The sequence below is a fragment of the Apteryx rowi genome, unplaced genomic scaffold (genome assembly GCF_003343035.1).
Source record: "Apteryx rowi isolate R43461 unplaced genomic scaffold, aptRow1 scaffold_52, whole genome shotgun sequence".
Classification (NCBI taxonomy): Eukaryota; Metazoa; Chordata; class Aves; order Apterygiformes; family Apterygidae; genus Apteryx; species Apteryx rowi.
The window spans coordinates 1995731-2017472 of record NW_020450783.1 but is presented as its reverse complement, the minus strand read 5'-3'; the positions used below and the strand labels follow the sequence as shown (position 1 = coordinate 2017472).

General features: G+C 38.4%; 1 protein-coding gene across 1 annotated transcript; it reads left to right on the top strand.

Annotated features, from left to right (window-relative positions):
• Positions 1-1151: 1151 nt before the first annotated feature.
• Positions 1152-21187, top strand: MAT1A (methionine adenosyltransferase 1A). The gene is made up of 9 exons (XM_026080412.1): positions 1152-1469; positions 8669-8746; positions 9651-9773; positions 11642-11754; positions 13338-13481; positions 14193-14411; positions 17426-17608; positions 18086-18219; positions 18889-21187. Exons 1-9 carry the CDS (start codon positions 1376-1378, stop codon positions 18989-18991), a joined length of 1191 nt encoding a protein of 396 aa, XP_025936197.1. The 5' UTR covers positions 1152-1375; the 3' UTR covers positions 18992-21187.
• The last annotated feature ends 555 nt before the right edge of the window (positions 21188-21742 follow it).

Below are 21742 nucleotides of genomic sequence, written 5' to 3'. Positions count from 1 at the left end.
CACTTGTACATCTGAGTAAATAATTAAAGGAGTATGATTCAATGGTTATTGAAGTAAAGGTAAATCTTCTCTTTGATTTTGGTAGACCAATAATTTGGTCTGAAATTGACACCAGAATAATTTCTGTAAATGAATTAAGAATAATTACACTTTTTTTGTAATGGTTCAGTAGTGCCGGGGATTTTCTGAGCCTGCTTCATAGGTATGTTTACTTGTGATTTTTAATACTAACTTACAGATGTGTATATCCACAAAACGCCACCTGTCTTTATGCCTGTCACTCCAACAGCATATTCTAGACACTAGCCATCTGGCTGTAGAAGAAATATTCAGTAGCCAAACTGAGCAACAGCTTCCTTGGATTTGATGGATTTTGCAATTGGATGTCTGTGTCTCAGCTACAAATGTGTTGATTCTTTCCCTCAAGCTGAAGCAAGCTGTATTCCAAAAATGAATCAGCCTCAGTCTCTCCCCATCCACAAAGAAATTTGTGATGTTTCAGCCACCTTTATTGAAAGTTGTGGCAGTTAGTGCATGATTATGGAATATAAGATGATATAAAAAAGAATTAGGATGGATCTTAACTAATGAAAGAGAGGACAGAGAAAAAGAAAGGCAAAGACTGAAGGGAGAGGTCTGCATAAACGAGAAACTGCTCATATACTAGATCTTATCAGATGTTAGTCAAATGTGCATGTAGAATGAATGAAAATGAAAAAAATATCTCAGGAGAGAATTCTACATTTAAAGAGATGAAAAAGAAAAAGGAAAATATAGTCATATGATGCAGAACAAATTTCTTCCAGTCTTTTGCGAGGAAAGGCACGCGTTTATCCCTCTAAAACCACAACAAATGGTTGGAAATACAACATAGATCCCTGAATTAGGGGAGGGCCAAACTAAAGGAGCAGCTGAACTGAAATGCAACCAGTACTCCTGCACTATTTCATGCTCACTTGAATTCTCAGGCTTACCAGTCTTGCATGGTTTGAATCCAGATTGTTTCCAAGGGCTGAGTTAATTAGTGAAATATCCCAAAGTTAACTAACTCCCCTGCTAGGAAATGGGCTCTTCCATTTTTCTCACATGATTATCTAGGCACTTTCACTTTTCCATATATAGGAGCAACACAGGGACTGACAGATCAAACCAGGTAGGGATACAGACCTAAGGCACATGCATACTCCCTGCACACATACACAGATACAAGCGCATGCTGATTTCACACACTGAAATTCAAGTTAGTGTAAGAGGTAGTAACTGAAGGCAGTGGCAGTCCTGCTGGTAAAGAACTTTCTGCCTTAAAAGAAGAAGGCACTAAAGTTAGAACTCTTCAACTACTGTTGAATAATCCATCAGGAAAAGCATCAAAATCATGAATGGGCCGGTGGATGGCTTATGTGATCACACGCTGGATGATGAAGGGGCTTTCATGTTCACATCAGAGTCTGTAGGAGAAGGACATCCAGGTAAGAAACCAGCTGTGGCAAGCACGTAAGAGGCATAATATTTTTATTTAAAATCTGTTTTTAAAAGCATGACAATTCATCCACTCTTAGTTTTATTATAGAAGGTATTCATAAAAGGGCGCTTCTTGTGTTATTTCCATTGGACCTTGTTGGTAAAGACTGTAGAGCCGTGATAACAAGGGTGTTTCCAACAGGAGTTCCTGTGCCTTTGCTGGGTGTGTGTTACACCAGGGAGGGCAGTGGGGTTCATGCTTGCTGCTCCTTCCTTTTCATCTGAATTTTTCTCAGTGTTACTGTGGAGACACTACTGTATCTCTGAGAGGCTCAAGTTTCACATATGGACAGGAATGCATTACTTGCTTCTCAAGTTCCATATCCTTATGGGCTCTGTGAGACTCTCCTGCATACATGCTATGCTCTAAAACTGTCTGTCACCCATCTCTTAAGCAGGCTATTTTAAAGCCTTTAAATTCAATGGTCTCAGCAGCTGTACATGGCAGAGTTGCTGATATTTTTTCTCCATTCCATCATCTGTCTATTGCTACAATATATGGAATTGCTTAAGCAACTGGTGGACAGTTACTTGTTAAACAGTGTGGTCAGCAGAGTTTAGGTCAGTTTTATGGAAAACAAATGTTCATTTGCCACAAATATGTACCTTATGTCAGCAGAAGTGTTCCCCCAAATGAGGCCAGGGGACAATAGGCTGTTTGATGTCCCCAAAAGTGTATTTATTTTACGAGACCATTTGGCATCCTGTACCTTTTGCCATGACAAGGCTTTTTCAGGTCTGTACTCATGTTATGTGCATAAATCATAAATGGGTGTGATGACATAGAAGAGAAGAAAAAGATCAGCAGTAAGCCAAAAGTAAACCACTTTTATGTCTATAATTCTGATACATCTCTACAAGGTTACCTGTATTACTGCAGGACAGGTCCACAGCTGATGCAACTGTGTACCTCTCTTTGATTTCAAGGCAACTACATCAGGTTAAGCCAGTTGGGGTTCTTTCTGTTGTAACAAGATCAGAAAATTCAGTCCCTGGGACATAGGTCCCATCTCGGATTTATATTTAATTACAGCTAGTGTCTGTAGGGAAATATAATTGCATAGGAAAAAATAATGTTGTCATGTGTGGTAATTTTAAATTGATATTTCCAAAGATGGCAGGTCACAATTTATGCTACCTTAATCATTATTTTTTAATTTCCTTGGGGCAATAATAGGTAAGTCTCGGAACAGGAAGCGATCTAATTCAGATTAGTCCCCACAGATTTAGCTTTGTCCATTAGCTTCCTTCCTTTACCAGTTCTCTTTTTGTCTGGCTTCTTGTTTTAGAATTTGAACCTGTTTTTCATTTCTTACTCACATTCCTTTCTTTACTTCTAAAAATTCTGTTGGCCCTCTATAGACTCTCCCCCAAGACCATTATCCTTCTCCTGTTCTGAAATACTCAGCAGGCCATTGGGAAAACGTTATCACTTGTTAGATTTGTGTACAGTATCTCATCTGGCTGAGACTGCCAGATCTCTGGGTACTTCAAGAGGCAAGGGGCTTACGGTAGATGAGGGAGTGGAAAGTGAATGTTGTAATTTACTGGGACTTTTTCAAAGCTATGATGCTTATGCTTTCCTAAGCAACATTAAACCAGACACCCACTAGAAAAGAAAGATCCAGATTTTCCAGATGAAGGGAGGCTGACAGTAAGTCTCTCTGGGTGGCCGTGTGAATTCTTGTTCCCGAACACAGCCCTGCGATAGGTTTTAAGGGTCTCAGTGGTAGGTCCAAATTGATCACCCTTATATCCTGGCCAACCCCCCTTTTTCCTGTCTATGGTTTTACACTAAACGTGTAGAACATCGCCATTAGCTTTTCATTAGCCAGGAAAATCTTGGTTGTTTCTCAAAAGTGGTGCCAGTATCTGAGGCTGTACTTGGGCTTTTGATGTTGTCAGTAGAGCTACAATTTTACTGTGAGTTTTGAGTTCCTCTGATTGATACCAAATGGATAATTTGCCTGTTTCTAATTGCTTCGCTTTTATAGTGATAGTGTAATTTTGTTAGAGGGCATTATGTAAAGTAAAAATCCTGACCCAGATCCTTGTCTGGTGGAATTTTGAATTGTTCTGATTATATTAGTTGGGGATTGTATGCTGTCATGTAGACCTCATGCTTAAGAAATGAAGAGGGAGAAGTTACGTACATACTTATTTAGGTATAGACAACTGCCACATGCCTATGCAATGCTTAAGCGTTCCATGTAACTAAGAAGCCCAGATTCCATAGAAGCAATTAATGGTAGGCAATAATTAATATACTGATATTACTCATGCTCAGCAAAGAAACTTTATACAAGACCCTGCTTATCTCATCTTCTCAGTCCAGCTTCTTCAAAATCATGTATGTATAGTTTGGCACGTCCTTCCAGAAGGTCTTTAACTCTGGTATTTAGTGGAGCCAGTTCCAAACTCCCAGACACCTTACATGTAGCTTGCCTCTTATTAATAAAATAAAAGCACATAGATAACAGATGGGGAAGAGAGATTTTTTTTTCTTCGATAACTCTGTTTTGTCCCTGCTCCATTTTGCATTGTTCAGGAGAGGTGTCTGTCCATGCTGCACAATGGCCTCACTGTGCTTTGGAAGATGTTGTGTGTTACTCTGACCCACAGTGTCTCACAGGTGCCAAACCACTTAGGATTAATTCCTCCCCTTTTCTGATGTAACTTCAGGTGGAATTGCCTGCAAACACGTCATTCCATTCTCTAGTAGGTATCAAGGAGTCTTTAAAAACATGAGAGAAAATATCTGCTAAAAGCACCCTCAGCTTTTCATCTGTATTAAAAATGTATACTTTTGGGGGATTTTCGCAGAATAAAAAACACAAAAAAACAGAAAATGGAGATTTTTTCCAGCAAGTTGATACTTGTATGTCTTACACCCAACAACGTTATATATACTTAACAATATACATAATGCTTAAGTAAACTATTTATTGAACAAAAAGAACAGATGTACAAGCTTATCTTGCATATACCCTGACGTCTTTTCTTTAAACAGCATGGTGTTAATATTGAACTACCCCTGCCTTTTTCAATTAACACTACTCAAGAGTCTTTAAAATATAAAATACGAAAAGTATAATAGAGGGAAAAGTCAGTTATTCAAAGTCTTTCTCGTGAAAATTTTTTTGGTGAAAAGCTTATTTTTGATGAAGTGCTCATGATAAGTATCTGCATTTCTTGAAAGCTTTGTTTTTTCATCAGAATACCGTGAATTGCTCAGTTTATCATATTTTGAACGTACAATTCCACCTTCTAGTTTAAAATGATTGGTTTTGGTTGATGTAAATAAGGTATCATTAAAGACATAGCTACCCAATGTTATTCTGATGATCAAAGGTTTTTAAGAAAATTAATCATACCTTTTGAAATGTCTGATGTTTGTTACATTTACTACACAATTAAAGCCAGAAGCGTGGCTGAACGTGTTTGCTCTGCTTCAAAGGGCAGAGCTTTTTTGAATTAGATTTTTAGTTGTTAGGGTTGTTCATAGATATTTTTTTTTGACTCTGTGAAACCAAAGTCTTGGGGATGTCCTGAGAACTTGCAGTTGCCATTGATTTTTGTTTACAGAGTGGTTAATTTTTAAGGATATAGCATTTCTGAGTGTTAGGCTCTTATTTGTTTAACATAGTCTGGATTCACATAAATTTATGTCCAACTGTATGGAAAACGTATAATGTGAAGATCCCCCTAATTAGTGGAGATCGCCTTTGTTGTTGAATGTCTGCTTTGCTTCATACTTTGACAGCTGGGCGTTTGAATATGGTTTGTCATCGGCTCTCCTAGACTGATGCATTCTCCTTACAGTTAGCAAGAGCTGTTTGTACGGCCAACTGGCATCTCTGCTGTAAGAGTCTATATGGGATGATTGGATTTCTTGATAAGAATTCATGTGTGTCTGATACTTCCCTGCTCAGTCAAGAAATCCTTAGATTAGACATCCCTTTTCTAATCCTTATCCTATTGTATAGTAATTCACTACATGAAAGTGCGCATCAACAGGATTTGGATCTATTACATATAAAAAGTTCCTGGTGTTTTTCCATCACCTTCTTAGATGGTGGTCCCTTATGCTTTACCTGTTTCAAAATTAAAAAAAAAAGGAGATAATGGACAAACATATCTTGTCATATTTAGCAGCTAATAAGCGAACTTGAACAGCTGAGATTAGAAATTTAAATAACAGAATGAAGGGTGTACAAAGCCTGCTAAAAATTGCTAAAAATAGAAATGCCTGGTTCTATTTTACATTAGAGACCTTGACTAATAGACAGCTGAATTTCCTTCAATTTAATGCATTAATCAGCAGATCATCCAGCTAGATTTCACTTTCAGGTTTTGATAGTTGTATCTGTATTTGTCAATAAATGCATCTAGATACACTAGCAATATTAACGATCTGATATGGCACAAATTGTCGGCCTGATTTGTCTTAGCCTATTTTAATTCAAAGAAATGCTATCAGCACAGTAGATTGAATTATTCTGATTATTTTCCTATGAAAATCCTCACTTAGTTTTTAAAGGCCAAAAAAGACCCCTGATATAATCTGACCTTCCTTCATACACAGGTAATGAAAAAGCTTTTAAAAAGATACCCAATTTTCATTCAGGGATCTGAAGAGATAAAGAATCCTGCATACCTTTGGATGAATGGTTTTAACTCTCACACTTCTAAGATTTTGCTTTTTGAATCTTTATCTGTATCTCTTTAATTTCCAGGTATCAAGGTAGTTACATTATTGTCTATCAGATAAGAACCCTTCTTTCATCAAAAAACATATCATCATTTAGGTACTTAGGGATTGTGATCCCAATACCTATTAGTATTTCCTCTGGTAGGTTTTCCTTCAGCCTTTCAGAACTAGATTGAGCTTGATTAATTTTATCCTGTAAGATCTGCTTTCTGATCTTGGGTCATTCTTCTGTCTGTCTGAAACCTTCCCACAGCTTCTTAACATTGTCCTTGAAATACTACCACAACAATTTAGTATTTCTGTAGCAGCCTCACTAATGCTATATACTGAGATAATTTCACTTCCATGGGTGGGTGTTCATCTAGTTTTCTACCATGACTTTTCAAAGTGACGCTTTCCCAGGACAAAGTCTTCCATTCTGTAAATGCAGGCTATGTTCTTTGTTCATAAATGTTTGCTGTGTTATTTCACTTCTGAAAGGGAAACCAAAGAGCTGTTTTTTTATCTGTCAATATCCATGAAATACTGTAGATACTAATATGATATATTTCATGAAAAAAAACCACCATGAAAACCTCCTGCTACATCCTCACTCATTGATTTTACTGCCTACTAGAGCTAATGCTCCCTGGGGACATTTCAGGAAAGCTTTAGTCCATAAATTAGATTTAACCACAGCATGCAAAGCCAACATAAGGTTCTTTGTACCAGGTAAGTGTCACAAAGAGAACTGAGGATGAATTAGTCATGTGGGATTGTCTGTACCCTCTTGGGTGTTTTGGAAAAAAATACATATAGTATCCCTGTATGTGCCAACAGAGAACTTGCACAGATTTGGAGCCACTGGCATCTAGTGTGGGTGAGACATGCTTTGGGTGTCGCATGAGCAGGGATAAAGATTGTTACTGGTGTAGAAACTCTGGGTGGTGGAAAAAAAGACTGCACAGCAGTCCTGATCACTTGCAGTTTGCTGTAGGGCACTGGAGCTGCACTAGGAAGGCTATCCTATCCCAGCTGCTCTGTTATCCAACCCAGTTAATCAAAAACTACATATTTGCATCTATAATTTTTGGTTTTATACTTGAAAATAGGGCTATTCTTCCTTGTAAAAATGGAAAATTTCAAGAGAGCAAGTAGAGATACGTCTTAATCAGAGTTCTGACTTTGCTAAACAAGGTTCATTTGGACTTCTAACTAAATTTCAAGAATGGCATCTGATTCCTATTTTGTAGTAACTGTCCCAAATTTAGTAATCCATATACAGTTCCCAAGAGACTGAAAGCTCCAATCTAGCCTAAATTTTCTAATAATATTTTGTGTTATTTTCTTCTGTGTTCAAGTGGTTAATAAGGGAGATAGGAGTGTCAGAATCACATTAGTTGTCTAATCTCTCATTTGTCCCTGTTAGCTAAACATGCACCTTTCTCTTGAAACTAAATGAGAATTTATTTTGACTTGAGAATAAATGTGTTAGAAGTCTCAAATGTTGCACCCATTTGTTTTGCCATGCATCATGTTACAGCAACATCTAAGCATTGTATACAATAGAAAACTTTTTTTTAGTACAATAAAATGAAAATATATGAGAAAAATTACCATTTTCAGGTGGAAGGCATTGTTATGGATGCTGCCCTTTTGTGATCACTAGATTAGCTACATTATTTGATTAAGATGCATTATGCATTTGAAAAGGTAAGAAGTAAAGAAGGAAAAAAAGAAAAAATCTATTATCAGAAGCCTTGGCTGAAATTTTTGTATTTGGGATGTAGCTGAATATATATTTAAGACTGACCTCAGGCAACTTTGATTTGTAAGCCCTTCTTGCTTCTGCATGTGCTACTCACTCCTCTGTCTCAGGTGGGTAGCAGGGATCAGTAGGAGATGGCACCGCAGGACAATGCAGACCTGAAATAGGTATTTGAGCTGGTTCTGCCTATCTACACTGTGCATTATCTATAATGATTAAAACTTTTTTTAGGCTTTACCTTTTAGGCTTTACCTATTCAGGTACATTCTAACTTTCTGCTGGGGAGATGGTTAATGGCTAAATATAGCCTTGTTGTTAGAGAACCCCTGTTGTGGAGTGCATGCTGCATTATCTTGTGCTGTTAGAGAAGAAGAAGGCTGGGAGTAAAGCCTCTTAGCCTCTCAGGTAAATCTATGCATAACATACTCGTTTCACACTTATGTATGGAAAACTACAGGTGAAGCTGTACTCAGTATTAATTTACAGTAATTCCCCATTCCCTATTGTATTTATCTTTTTTTTTTTTTTTTTGCCTTCAGGATGTTTCATGAGACTTTTGTCTTCATTTAATTACCTTAAATACTTTAGTAATAAGCATTAAAGAGTTCCTTGCTGAAACCCCTCCCTAACAGTCCATATTTTGTATTGAGTGCTCTGGTTTTGAGTCACACAACTTTGATGTCTTGCAGATAAAATCTGTGATCAAATCAGTGATGCTGTACTAGACGCCCATCTCAAACAGGACCCAGATGCCAAGGTTGCTTGTGGTAAGTTGTTTGCTGCTTTGTTTTAGGTCATGACACCGTCACCCAGTCACTGTTCTTTTTGTGATGAATTTGCAAAGAGCTTGAAACTGTCATATGCTAACAACTCATTTTACTCTCAAATAATTATGTAAAAATTGTAATCTTCAAGAGGAGAGATGAGAAGAAACAATAAAAGTTTTTCTGAAGATTGAATTTTGAGCAGCCTACAGAAAGGTAGTATACTGTAAAAGTAGGATAGTTAATATGTTATGTGGATATAATATTCCTAGGAGAAATAGACAGAATTTCATTACAGTGGATTTTTCAAGGACAATTTGAATGTTTTGTTAAAAAATTACATTTACTGTATTTAGTGAAGGCCTAATTTTTCAGTCTTACTTGCACATAACTGCTTTTTTTTTTTCCTGACATCTCTGCAGAAGGAATTGTACCATCAACCCTGGGCTCATCAGCCTGGTTCATTCACTGCATGACTATATCCCTTCTTCAGATTCTTCTTCCTCATACTGGACACAAGTTTGCAAAATAGTTGATTACTCATGAGGATTATTTGGCCCAAGTATGCAGCTGAGAGTGATTAAGGCACTGCAGTGGATTTAGAAATCACGGCTGAATGCTATGTTTCCCTAAACATCTGTGCATATCACTGAGTCATGCTCAGTGTTTTGATTTCCCCAGTTGTAAATTGGGCATATTTGTATTTTCCTTACTTTCAGACGTGTGGTGAATATGAAAAGATTTTGTTGTAGAAGGAGCTAAGACTGCTAAAAATATGGGCAAAAGGTACTTATAATTTAAATGCCCAGTAGATCTCTCTAGATCACCACCATCACAAACATACTTATTCCTAATAGGGGGTTGGGTTGTTCTGCTTCTGTAATCCTGTGTTCATCTCCCTTTTCAGAGACAGTGTGCAAGACAGGGATGGTGTTGCTCTGTGGGGAGATCACATCTGTTGCTATTGTGGATTATCAACGAGTTGTCCGAGATGCAATTAGACATATTGGCTATGACGATTCAGCTAAAGGTTGGTGGAAAAATTCGACAAATCCTTGAATAGCAGGCAGTTGACAGCTGCGTAACAGGTCTGTCACCACTTCCATATCTGGACTTGAGCAAGCGTGATAAAAATTCAATATCCTGTATGAAAGCTTCTTACACATTGCCATGTGATACATATCCTGGGTTTATCCCATTAGGTAGAAAAAACATCATGTATTAGTTAAAACTTAAATGGAGCGGGCAGGATATACTTTGAACTGTATTGTTAGGCCAGAATAGAGTTAATTGCAAATTTAAGCCACAGAATTTACCACTCGTTCAAACTTGCCAGCGCTTGAATCTCTGCTATTCATTTGGCAAGCTGATTGATGCATCTTGGTGAGAAAGAGAGGGAAGAAGAAACTCGCTTAATTTTATTTTCTCATTATATATTTGTACTGTGGTAGCCCCTAGGATTCTCAGGCATAAAGCAGGTCCTCACTGTGCAAGATGCTTTGTAAATTTGGAACAAACTCCTGCACTGAGGAGTTTGCAGTGCAGGTCAAGTTTGTGTATTGTACAAGTGATGAAAAAGACAAAATAATTTATAGCCCAGACACGTTTCACCTTCTGATTTGTGATGTATCTCATTATTTATACCTTCCAAATATAACACTGTTACCATGAAGTGTATCTTTTAAGAGCTTTTGGTTAACAACATTTGTTTCCTGCAATCCTTTAATTGCTGTAAATTTTCCAGGGGGATTGTGATGGGAGAATATTAAAGCGGCTCATCTGCAGGTTACCTCCAGTATGACATAACAGCAGTGCTTTCAGAAAATACTGGCAAATGTAATAGTTCATAAATTTCCTTTTTATCCTAGCCACCGAAAATTATAAGAGGAGATGCCACTAGTGACCCAGTAAAAACCAACAGCTTTGCAGAAAAAAAAAAAAAAGATTGCACACAGACCTGTGGTTTCCTTCTGTATATAACCTTCTTAAGAGAGGATGAAGAGCATTATTCAAGTGGATCATATGCATATGAATGTGTATATATGTTGTATTGGCTGTACATGAGTTCAGTCAGCAGCTGCCAGTAGCTACAGTTTTGGGAAACATAGGATTTGGAGAGAAGCAAGTTACTCTTCCTATACCTAGGGAAAGAGGTGGAAAATTTTGCCATAATCATCTGGAAGTCCTTGAATTCCATTTTAAAATCTTCCTCTTTGAGAGTAATGTAAAGTAAAGTTCCATGTCAAGATCTGCTGCAGGTCTTGGATCCTCTGTGGTTCTCACACAAACTCCTGTGAGAAATTTAGGTGCATACACTGCTTGTACCTGTATTAAAAATAGCATATCAGAGATCATAGCCTCCAGTTACTGAAAACATCAGCTCACAGGAATTTTTATAGATCTTTTTAATACTGTTTATTTGGGAGAGGCTTTATGTTTATTTTTTCTGACTAGTTAGTTTTCTGCATTTAGCAATTCATAAGCTGAATTGGCTTGGCACAGGATGTCAAAGCAAGAGAAGACAAGCTGTAATGGAGAGATGGAAGGGAGAGCAGGGCACCCCCCTTTTTGGTGGTGATTTGTTAGTTAAGCTAAAACTATAATGTTTAGCTTCATTCCTGGATTTATAGGTTCTGGCCAAATACCTAGTGAGGTAAAGCTTCCTTCTGGTTTTGAATATTCAAAAAGCAATCAATCAAAGTCAGCCTGTATACACCTATCCCCTCACAAAAAGATCTGAAGTATTGTACTGACAAAAATTTAACCAAAAATAGCAGTTAGGTTATGAATTCTGAATGTTGTGTCCTTCAGGATGAAAATTTCGGCGTAAGGTTCCATATTACTTTCCTTAATTGTGACAGACAACACTAATTCACCACTATGCTTCCTTCTGAATAGGCTTTGACTACAAGACTTGTAATGTTTTAGTGGCACTGGAACAGCAGTCACCTGATATTGCCCAGGGTGTTCATCTACACAGGAATGAAGAGGATGTTGGTGCTGGAGATCAGGTGGACAAGACTTATCACATCTAAACACCAAAGTTGTTTGAATGGAAAGAGCTTACCCCAGCTCATTGCCTTATTTTCTAAATCAAAACCCATCTGAAGATTTGCATGCTTCCATCTTGGAGTAGCCCAGAAAACAAAAACATGTTTTTATGAAAACAGTTGCCAGTTCTTTGAGGGCAGACAGTTGCTGGTGTTTGCAGTGGCACTGCAGACACGCCAGGAGAGCTCCGGCTGTTTGTGGTAGCTGAGGACGTGGCCCTTAGAACTTAGCAGAGGTTTTTTGCTAACGTATTTCATGTTTTTGTTTGAGTAGCTTTAGATTTATCAGACCATTCATCTTGAAGCCAGACTTGTCTTGTAAGATGGAATAAACAAAGGATCTTATCACTTTCACAGAGCTCTTGAGATTTTACACAGCAAAAAATTAGAGGTGATGTTTCAACTGTCTGCAGCATTAGTAAAATGAAGGCAAATATGCCAGAATACTTTTAATTCTTACTTATTTCCCAGAGGCAGAGATCTGTTTTATTATAATAGGTGTTCCACATAATTAAGGCTGTCCAAGCTGCATTTCTGTGAGCTAAATAACACATGTAGATAATTACAGTGTGTTCCGAAGAGAAGGATGCTAACATAAAAACTCCATAATCCGACTGATGCTAGTATGAATGTGTTTAACATTTACAGTCGTTCTCATTAGTATTAATATCTACTTTATAGCAGTGCTGTTGAGAACCATAAATGGAGATATCATAGTCTAGGAGCCAAGCTAATATTGTTCAAAAAACCCTGGAGGACTAAATTAAAATGCTTTTATGCTGTCATGGGGACATAATGCTACATCAAGTAAAAAGGTATCTTACTTTCTTTGGCACTTTCATGGCCTTCCTTCCCATTGTATCTGAATAGCTTCCTGCCTTTATTGCTTTTGTATCACAACATCCACTGGGTGAGGTGAAAGGAAGTGCTGCTAACTCTATCTAATAAATGAGAATCTGATGTAGAGAGTGTGACTGAATAATAGTGGAAGCCATGACTTCCCCAAGGACAGGCTAGAAGCGTGTGGCATTGCAAATCTGAGGCAGGTACCTTAACTGTTGAACTGTACTTCCTTGATGTAGTATTCAAATTCTGTTCCACTGGAGAAGTACCAGAAATATCAGATGCAGGCTGCAGTATAAATGTGTCTATATTCATACGTTAAACTCTCTACAACCTTTCCACACTAATGAGAACACCTTTTGTAACACAAAATAGTCCTGGAATTCTATTTTGCTTAAACAGATCTTTTTTCTATGAAAAAAAGACTGCCTTTTCAGAGAAAATTCTGAGTTTTTGTCCATGTTTCTGTCTACATGTAAATGTTCAGGCCCTCAATGAAAACTTCTTGGAACATGGTTTGTTGCTCGTTACACTGTTACAAGTTACAGCCTGATCGGAGTTTTGGCTTTTTGGACAGTAATGTAAAATAGTGGAAAGTAAACCTGAGGGCTGTTTACTTTTTGTCTCAGATGAAATCTTGTGGTCTTTGGTTTTAGTGCTTTTAAATGTTGATTGAAGTGTCTCTTCTCCTCCCATTGTAGGGTTTGATGTTTGGATATGCAACAGATGAGACAGAAGAATGTATGCCTCTAACAATTATTCTTGCTCATAAACTGAATGCCAAGTTAGCAGAGCTGAGGCGCAGTGGAGAACTTCCTTGGCTGAGACCTGACTCTAAGACACAGGTAAATATCACTTTCATTCCAGTTCCTCTCTTTTTGCCAACACAGTAGCATTCCAATCACTTTTAGGTAGTCCAAATAGTTGGAAATTATCACTTTTTGCTTTCCAAAAGTCTTAAGTATTTTTAAAGAGGGCAATTGATGGTGTTCAGAATATCGGGATTCCTACTATATAACCTAGAAGTAGCAGATAAAACATTTCCAGTGCTTGTGGTACTGTCTCCTTGTCTGTTGCAAGATGGTTAACCTGTATCAGAGTGCAAAAAGCACTTAACTACATAGCAGTGAAGAAACATTTAACCCTTCAGAGCTAAATGCTCAGTGTTGGTTGAAAAAGTGTCAGGAAATCCAAAGGGTGTATTTGCATGTAGTGATTTGGGCTGACCTTTTTGAAGAAATGCCAAGAATGTAAATTCCTCTGTGGCATGGGAGTTTAGCTGGAAATCCCAGCCGAAAGACAGAGACAGATTTTGGACAATTTCATAAGTAAACAGATTGTCCATATTGGGTCTTTTTTTTTCTCACCACTGCATAAATGAAGAATGAAAAAGTAGGCTTCATTTCTCATACCTAGGCAACAACGTAAGCAGTGATCTTCTAACATTTTGCTACAGCGAACTCTTGGGATGGCACGGCACGGAGTTTGATGTAGACCAGTAATACATTTTATAGCATCTTTGTTTTTTTCTTCCTGCTTCTCCCTATTCTGCTCAGGTCACTGTTCAGTATATCCAAGAGAATGGAGCGGTCATCCCAGTGCGCGTTCACACCATCGTGATATCTGTTCAGCATGATGAAACCATTTCGCTAGAGACTATGCGCAAAACCCTGAAGGACAGTGTGATTCGAGCTGTTGTTCCTGCAAAATACTTAGATGAGAAGACCATTTATCACCTTCAGCCTAGTGGACGTTTTGTTATTGGAGGGCCTCAGGTTTGTATTTTATTATTCTGATGCTTTATCAGCCTGTCTTTGTCACTGGGCATAAGCATGTTTTTATAGGAATGTTCAGCTTTTCTGGCATGGCTGTCCTAAGGTGTGAGACGCAACTTGCCTAGTTGTAAGTGGGAGAAGCACCCAGGGTCTCATGTGCTAGATTCCAAAGTAAATTTGAGGGCATGGTTATATCATACATGCCTCATGACTTTGGCATGCAAGTTGAGCCCGATCTTATATGCATAATATACAGCCTGGCTCTGGGTTTCCTCAAACCTTATTGAGTCCAACACTGAACAAAACATGCAATCATTTCTCAGGAAAAGCACACCTGCAGAGAGATGGACAGCTGAAGGTAAACTTCTGTTCCAGTGAGCCTGATTTTCAGATCTGTACAGCTCCCGCAGTTCTGTCTAACAGCAGTGAGAGCTGAAGGTGCTCATCAGTTCTGAAAATCTGCCCCTAATAGGCTTCTCCGGGTAAGAAAAGGAATGTTGCTTCTGCTTTATCTAGGCAATGGAGGAGCTAGGATTTATAATGTGATCCTGCACTCAGAAGTCAGACAGAATTTGCTCTGTCTGTAGGGTCAGGACCTTAGCAGAGATTCAGTTTTTGTAAATAAGTTCAGTTCTTTATATTTTTGCTTCCAATTCCCTCCAGAACTATCAAAATTAGCAAACTAGCAAAATTTCAAAGCTCCTTCCTGAAATTAGGCCTGATTTTACAGCAAATCCAAGCAGACATTGTTTTTTCTTTACTGTTCAAATTAATCAATTTTCCTGGAATTTGCCAGAATTATTTCCAAGGTGCTGTACCTTTACATTAGTGCCATGGAATACATAGGAAAGTGCTGAAGCTAATCATTATTGCCCTAAAAACATATCTGTGTGTAGTCAAATTGGTGGTATCACTATAATTTCATGCATCATTGGCATTCTAGAATATGGGCAAATCACTGGAGTGGCAAACTTGAGCTGTAACTTGGAGCAAATCAACCCATGTATCAATCATAGCTACGTGCCAAGAAGAAGGCTACACATAGGAAAGTTTTCAGGGGTGCACTGAACTGCATTCATTTAAAAATGTAATATAATTAGCTGTAAGCCAACCAACAATACCTTTTCTGCTCTTGCAGTGGAATTGTATAGCCTATGTTTGCATGTACAAGCACAGGTTGCAGCATATGTTTGCGGCTTTTTAAAACTGGGATAAGTTTACTTAGTATGGGTCAATCTGCTTGTGTGTCCGTGGCCTTACAAGTGCTATCATCACTGGACTTATGCAATTTACGTGAGTATTGTGGCAACCAAAAAATAACTATTTAGTTTCTTGTCCATTAAACTTTTTTTTCTTGTCCATTGAACTTTCTGATTACTTTTCGTAAGAGTATTACTAAATTTTCTTTTTAACTAAGCTGGCTAATGGAAGTCTGTCTCAAACTCCAGCTCATATCATTTAAGGAGGACACACATATTATTTTGGGATTTTCACCTTATGTTTTCAAGCACAGTGATACCTTGAATTCTGTCTGTGCCAAAATTAGTAATTTTGCAGCACTCAAACACCGTTTTCCCAACAGCAGCACCTGCTGGTACTGTGAAGATGTTACAGCTCATTGCAAAAGTCACTTCCACACACTTTACAAATGCATTTGTGCTCTTTCAACCTCTTTAAAAAGAGCTGTTCTTTTTTTCACCTGTCCATTCCTCTTCCTCTTATTCATGTCTACAGTCAAGTCATAATGGCATAAAAGTTGTTCTCATTGCAACTGTCCGTGCCATGAGAAATTGAGGTTTGAATCAAACAGGTGAACCACAGGAGGAGAGAATCCTTTAGACAAGCTCAGCTGTCTGCAATTCATGTTTCCATCTCATGGAGTCTTTTTAGCAGAACTGGACAAACAATGCTAAAGGTTTTCTTCTGTATTCAGTCTTTCTAAGAAAAGCTTTGGCTCTACGTTTGTGTTTGCTATGCAAACATTCCAGCAGTTGAGTTTTACTGGAATAATATTCTGTAGAAAGACTTTCAAAGTTGCTTGCACAGGTGGAGACTGAATTTCAAATTTGATCATGTTTCCATTCACACGAGAATGCTTAAGCACTTAGGAAATTGGGGATCAGATAATTGCTCAGGTATCGCTCAGCTAGTCAAGATCCAATGAAAATATCAAGTACTTGAAAGTATCAATCAAGGTAGCTGTGTGGCCAGCCAGAAGGTCATCTCTATTTCCATATTTAACATCTTAGAATATTCATCTGTAAGTATCTGTTTTGATTCCTCTTTCTCAGTTACCTTTAACTGCCTATCACTCCCTACCTGCTGTATATTGTTTAAATTGGAATATAAATATTTGGGGGTTGAAAGTTTGTTTTCACACATATTTGTATGACAGTCTCCGTAATAATATTGGACTGGAAGTACTGGATGCTAGCCTCTTTCTAATGGTGTATGGACTAGCACCAGCATACCTTTCAATGGTAAATGTAAAAAAAAAAATCATGTCTATTCTTTAACATCAAATATTCACATAACTTCAGATTTTGGCCAAAGGATACAACAGCCTGCTCCAGCTTTCTTTAACCCAGCATAAAATCTCTTAGTAGTTCCAATATGGCATGTTGTTTTGTTAGCAAGTATTCTGTATTCAATTAGGATGCAGTAGACAGGTCACCTTTTTAAAACAGGTATGGGCACCACCAAAATTCCCATGTTGCTTGAAATATTTACATTTGAAACAGGCACTGGAAGCTCAGGCTATCCAGGTGTAGACCTTTTTGCTTGACTACCAAATACTATTTGTGAATAGCTTATGTTACGAATATGGCTTTAAAGAACATTTAAAGCCACTGTTGTAGCTCAGTGAGACAAGTTCATTCCTGCAGCTACCCACAAGAATCTGCAAGTGCCTGGTTTCCTTACAGGTTGGTGCCTTCTTCAGTAGGATTTACATCTGTGTTTGAGAATTACAACAAAATGGATTGTAAAATGGCAGAATTATTTTCCTGATGCAGGGTGATGCTGGTGTTACTGGTCGAAAGATCATCGTGGATACTTACGGTGGATGGGGAGCCCATGGAGGTGGGGCCTTTTCTGGCAAAGACTATACCAAAGTGGACCGGTCAGCAGCGTACGCAGCCCGCTGGGTGGCCAAATCCCTTGTGAAGGCTGGGCTCTGTCGCCGTGTTCTGGTTCAGGTACGGTTTAGCCTGAATTTTGCTGTTCTCAGAAGGGTTTCCTTTTCGGCTTTTCCTTGAATAAGCGTAGCTAGACGCAGTATTAGAATACTAGACGTAGTCCTGGGAATGAATTAGGGTTGGGGAAAGGAAGACCTTGATGTGCTCGGTAATGTGACTAACAGCACACGAGCTCCTTGAAGCTGGAGCTCTTCATTTAGCTTTCATTTTATTGGACATTTACTGAGCCCTCACCTCTCTGACACTTACTGTCATGGAGGTGAGCATTGGATGACTGGATAAAGGGGACGAAAATTATCCAGAGAGGTCAGAATTTTCAAAGGTTTCTCTTTTTTTCTATGAATACAGGTTGCGCAAATATAGGAAGTGAAGGAGAGGCCTTACTTTTCCTAGGATGGTTCATAAATGAATAGTTTGTTCTGTTGCTGACTGAGGCTCCATCCTTGTTTATGAGCTAGAGTGTCTTTTTTGCCATAGGTTTCTTACGCCATCGGAGTAGCTCAGCCACTGTCCATTTCACTATTCACTTACGGAACTTCCCAAAAAACAGAGAAAGAGCTCCTGGACATCGTGCACAAAAACTTCGACCTTCGGCCTGGAGTCATTGTCAGGTAGAGTAATAGGAAGGCGCAGGTAGGGAAATAACTGTGTGATCACATCCCAGAACTGATTCCTTGCAAAACTGTTAGATGTTACAATGAAGCCGCAGTGATAGATCAGCCTCTTGAGCGCACGTGAGATTACTCCATGTAGGATAAAAGGGTGGGGTTGTTTGTTTGTTTGTTTTTGTTAATCAGTCTTCACAGCTGTAACTTTTTATGGATCTACCAGTGTGCTATATCTTCTAAGATGACAGATGTAGTTCTCAAGTTTCATATGGAGTATGAAACTTTCAGCATTTGGCCTTCTATAGTATATGGAATTGAAATAAAATAGAATGAATTAATTTTTGGCTTCCAAGAATGTTAACTTACCTTTACAGTGCTGTGAAAAATAGAAATTTTTTATTTTAAAAAATTAATTGAAGATATTCCTTCTTTTCTGCTAAAATTCATAATTCTCAATAACTAAGAACTTCCTCTGTAGCCTAAAGTACTTCAGATTTAAGTTTTGTTGCCACTTTTATGGTTCTCCTATTGGGCATATTCACCGATATGTTTGCATCTCAAGAATATGGTTGCTAGATTGAGGGCATGAAATAGGCATCGTCATCAGGATTTTAATGGTATATGTCCTGAGGTATCTTAACATGAAGAATTTTCTTTTTATTATACACACAGGGATTTGGACCTAAAAAAACCCATTTACCAAAAGACTGCATGTTACGGTCACTTTGGAAGAAATGAATTTCCATGGGAGGTACCAAAGAAACTTGTATTTTGACAATAACAGTCTACCTTTAAAAACAGAAGGGAAGAGAAGTCCACTAATGATGAGGATACTTCCAAAAATCAAATTTTATGACTGTGTATTCAACAAAAAGAATTTCAGATTTTAAAGGAAAGAAAGAAAAGGTTATTTTCTTGGAAATTGATTTTTTTAACCCTCAATGTCTTTCATTATCTAAGATATAAAAGGCAGAGTCTGGGTTTTTTATCAGTATAATGCAATGAAATAGTTTATTTTTTATTGCTGCTCTGTTGGTTCTGTGATAAAGGCAAAATATGACTCAGGTACACAAACCAATGGCTGAACCTCAAATCTTGCATGGGTAACAGATCAGTAGATCTCTTGCTTCTGATTACACAGTGGGAAATTCTGGGGTCCAATTTCCTTACTGGTATTAGCATTGCATACATCTGTGGGTCATTTTAGTGGAAGAAGGCTGAATATCACATAACTGTATCATCTCAGCCTTTTCTGTATAAGGTTTTATCATATACATAATATTTAAATCTTCTTCACTGGGTATGTGCTGTTACTTCTGTGTTTCAATTACCTGTGTTTTTGAAACATGTGTTCTCCTAGAAAACAACAATCATTCAATAAAATGCTTTTTCCTACCATGTATTTAAAGGCGCTGGGGGGTGGGTGTTACAGCATAATGTTCCATCTCAACTCAGCCTGTTACACTGTTGTTGGATTTTAGGAGCTATCAACATGAGTAAAACACTAAAGCCTGGAAATCAAAGTGCAGTTAATAACCGAATTTTAGTAGATTTTGGAATAGTGCTACAAAGATATTTTTCAGTAAATGTGATTGTTGTTTACTCCTTGTAATTAATAGAAGCTTGGTGAAAATGTATTCAATTTTTATTTTTAACTCTTAGGTTTTGTGCTTGACAGGACCCTCTCACTGTAATTTTTGCTCCCAAATTTTAAGTTTATTGCATGGCTTACTAGGCTTGATGTAATTTTGGAATAAAATAAAATGCATAGAAATAGCTGCAAGACATCAACAAAAATATATATAGTGTGAGGTTAAAATCTGGGCTGCTAAACTGTCCAGCAGTGTCTCCCTGAGGAACTAGCCTCTAGATGGCCGAGGGAGCAGGCCTGTGCGGAAAGCGAGTCGCCTGGTACCGGCGCCCGGTGCTGGAGCGGCGGCTGCTGCGCTGTTTACCGCCTCTGCCGGTGCATGGGGCTAGACGGAGCATAAGGATGGCGTTTCTTGATGGGAAGAGCTGACTAGCTACCAAAATTGCCACAAAAATTCGGTCATTTCTATTCTAAACACTTATTATTGGATTAATTCAATTATCCTGATAACGTTCATATGCTAGTTCCCATCAAGAAAGAGACTCTATTTTTGGAAAGGACTGTGGGATGACCCTAGGTTTATTTAAATCGGGAGGGTGTAGGATCAGTTTTAATCCTCTGTGACTGGTTTTGTTTGTCAGTAGGCAACAAGGATGAAATTAATCCTGCAATAGAAGGCTCCCCTGAAATAAAAATATACACGCACACACCCCCCACCCACACACCACAAAGAGTCATTTAATCCTAGCTTTACGCTTTAAGCAGCATTTTGTTAGCTCTTCGGCACTGGAGAAATGCTTCCGCCCCATGTTTTTCCACCAAACCCAATTTCTTTGCATAGCGTCTCCCAAACAGGTATGGAGCCAGAAACAGAGCACCTGGCTTTGCTGATCATTAAAGAAAAGCTGTCATTCAGTCTCTTCTTCCAGTATGTCACAAATATAATGCTGTGCAAACCAGAAGCTTCTCCTTGTTATTAATTATGCTAATGTGCATATGTATATGCGTGTGTGTGTCTATATATGTACATATATATGTACAGTAAATATATGTACTATATGAGTTGGGAAGAATAAGTAGTTCCATGTGTAGCTCCTGATCTCCTGAGGACGTAATGCATTCATCAGTGGCCTTCATCAAACACCTGGATACAGTTTGGCAGGACAATATCGTAGTGTGCAGCTGCATCTTAAAGAATGAATTGGCAAAAATTGCCCAAGGCTGTTTTTTCCAGCTGAATGTTGCTCATCATGCAAGGAAGATTGTTGTGTGTAACTGCCAGCCTCCAAAATGTAAACTGTTTGAAGCCAAGGCCTATTGGTTTGCCATGAAACGTAAATTTTGGCATTCATTATTAAAGCCTTGTTTTGCTAATGAACTTTTACCTGTCAGTAATGTATACAGGACATCTTAATAATAGTAAGAAGAAGAATAAGAAGAAAGTCACCATTTGCACTGCTGCAGAATTGCTTTGCGGAAGTGCGTGACAGTTGTGCAGAGCTGTGTTTACCACGAGGGCCCGGGGCTGGCACAGGAAGCAAAGCTTGGCTTGGTTTCCGCGGGGGGACACCTCTCAGTGCCTTCACCTGCTTGGAGCTCCTGGGCCTGATGCTTTATATGTCAACTAGCAGCAGCAAACAAACAAAACTAAATAAAAAAGCAAGCTGAAAGAGTGTTGTATAGATAAATATATTGGGTAACAACGTGAAAGCAGCATGGTCCTATCTCAACAGAAACAAGCAGCTGCAGACAAAGTGAACAGGTCCACTCTAACAGTAACACCTCTGTGCATGGGCGCACGCGCACGTGTGTATGTGTGTGTGAGCGAGAGATGCAAAACGTTACCATTGGCTATACATGATACAGGAGTCTAAGGAACAGCCTCATCACCGGAGGTGCCGACGATGTCGCACTGATTTGGGGCAGGCAGGAGCA

What these genes read in the sequence shown, in the direction of transcription:
- MAT1A (XM_026080412.1), top strand. Translation starts at nt 1,376, where the DNA reads ATGAATGGGCCGGTGGATGGCTTATGTGATCACACGCTGGATGATGAA. An exon ending in TGTAGGAGAAGGACATCCAG is followed by an intron (nt 1,470 to 8,668) that starts GTAAGAAACCAG and finishes GATGTCTTGCAG; the next exon opens with ATAAAATCTGTGATCAAATC. An exon ending in ATGTTGGTGCTGGAGATCAG is followed by an intron (nt 11,755 to 13,337) that starts GTGGACAAGACT and finishes CTCCCATTGTAG; the next exon opens with GGTTTGATGTTTGGATATGC.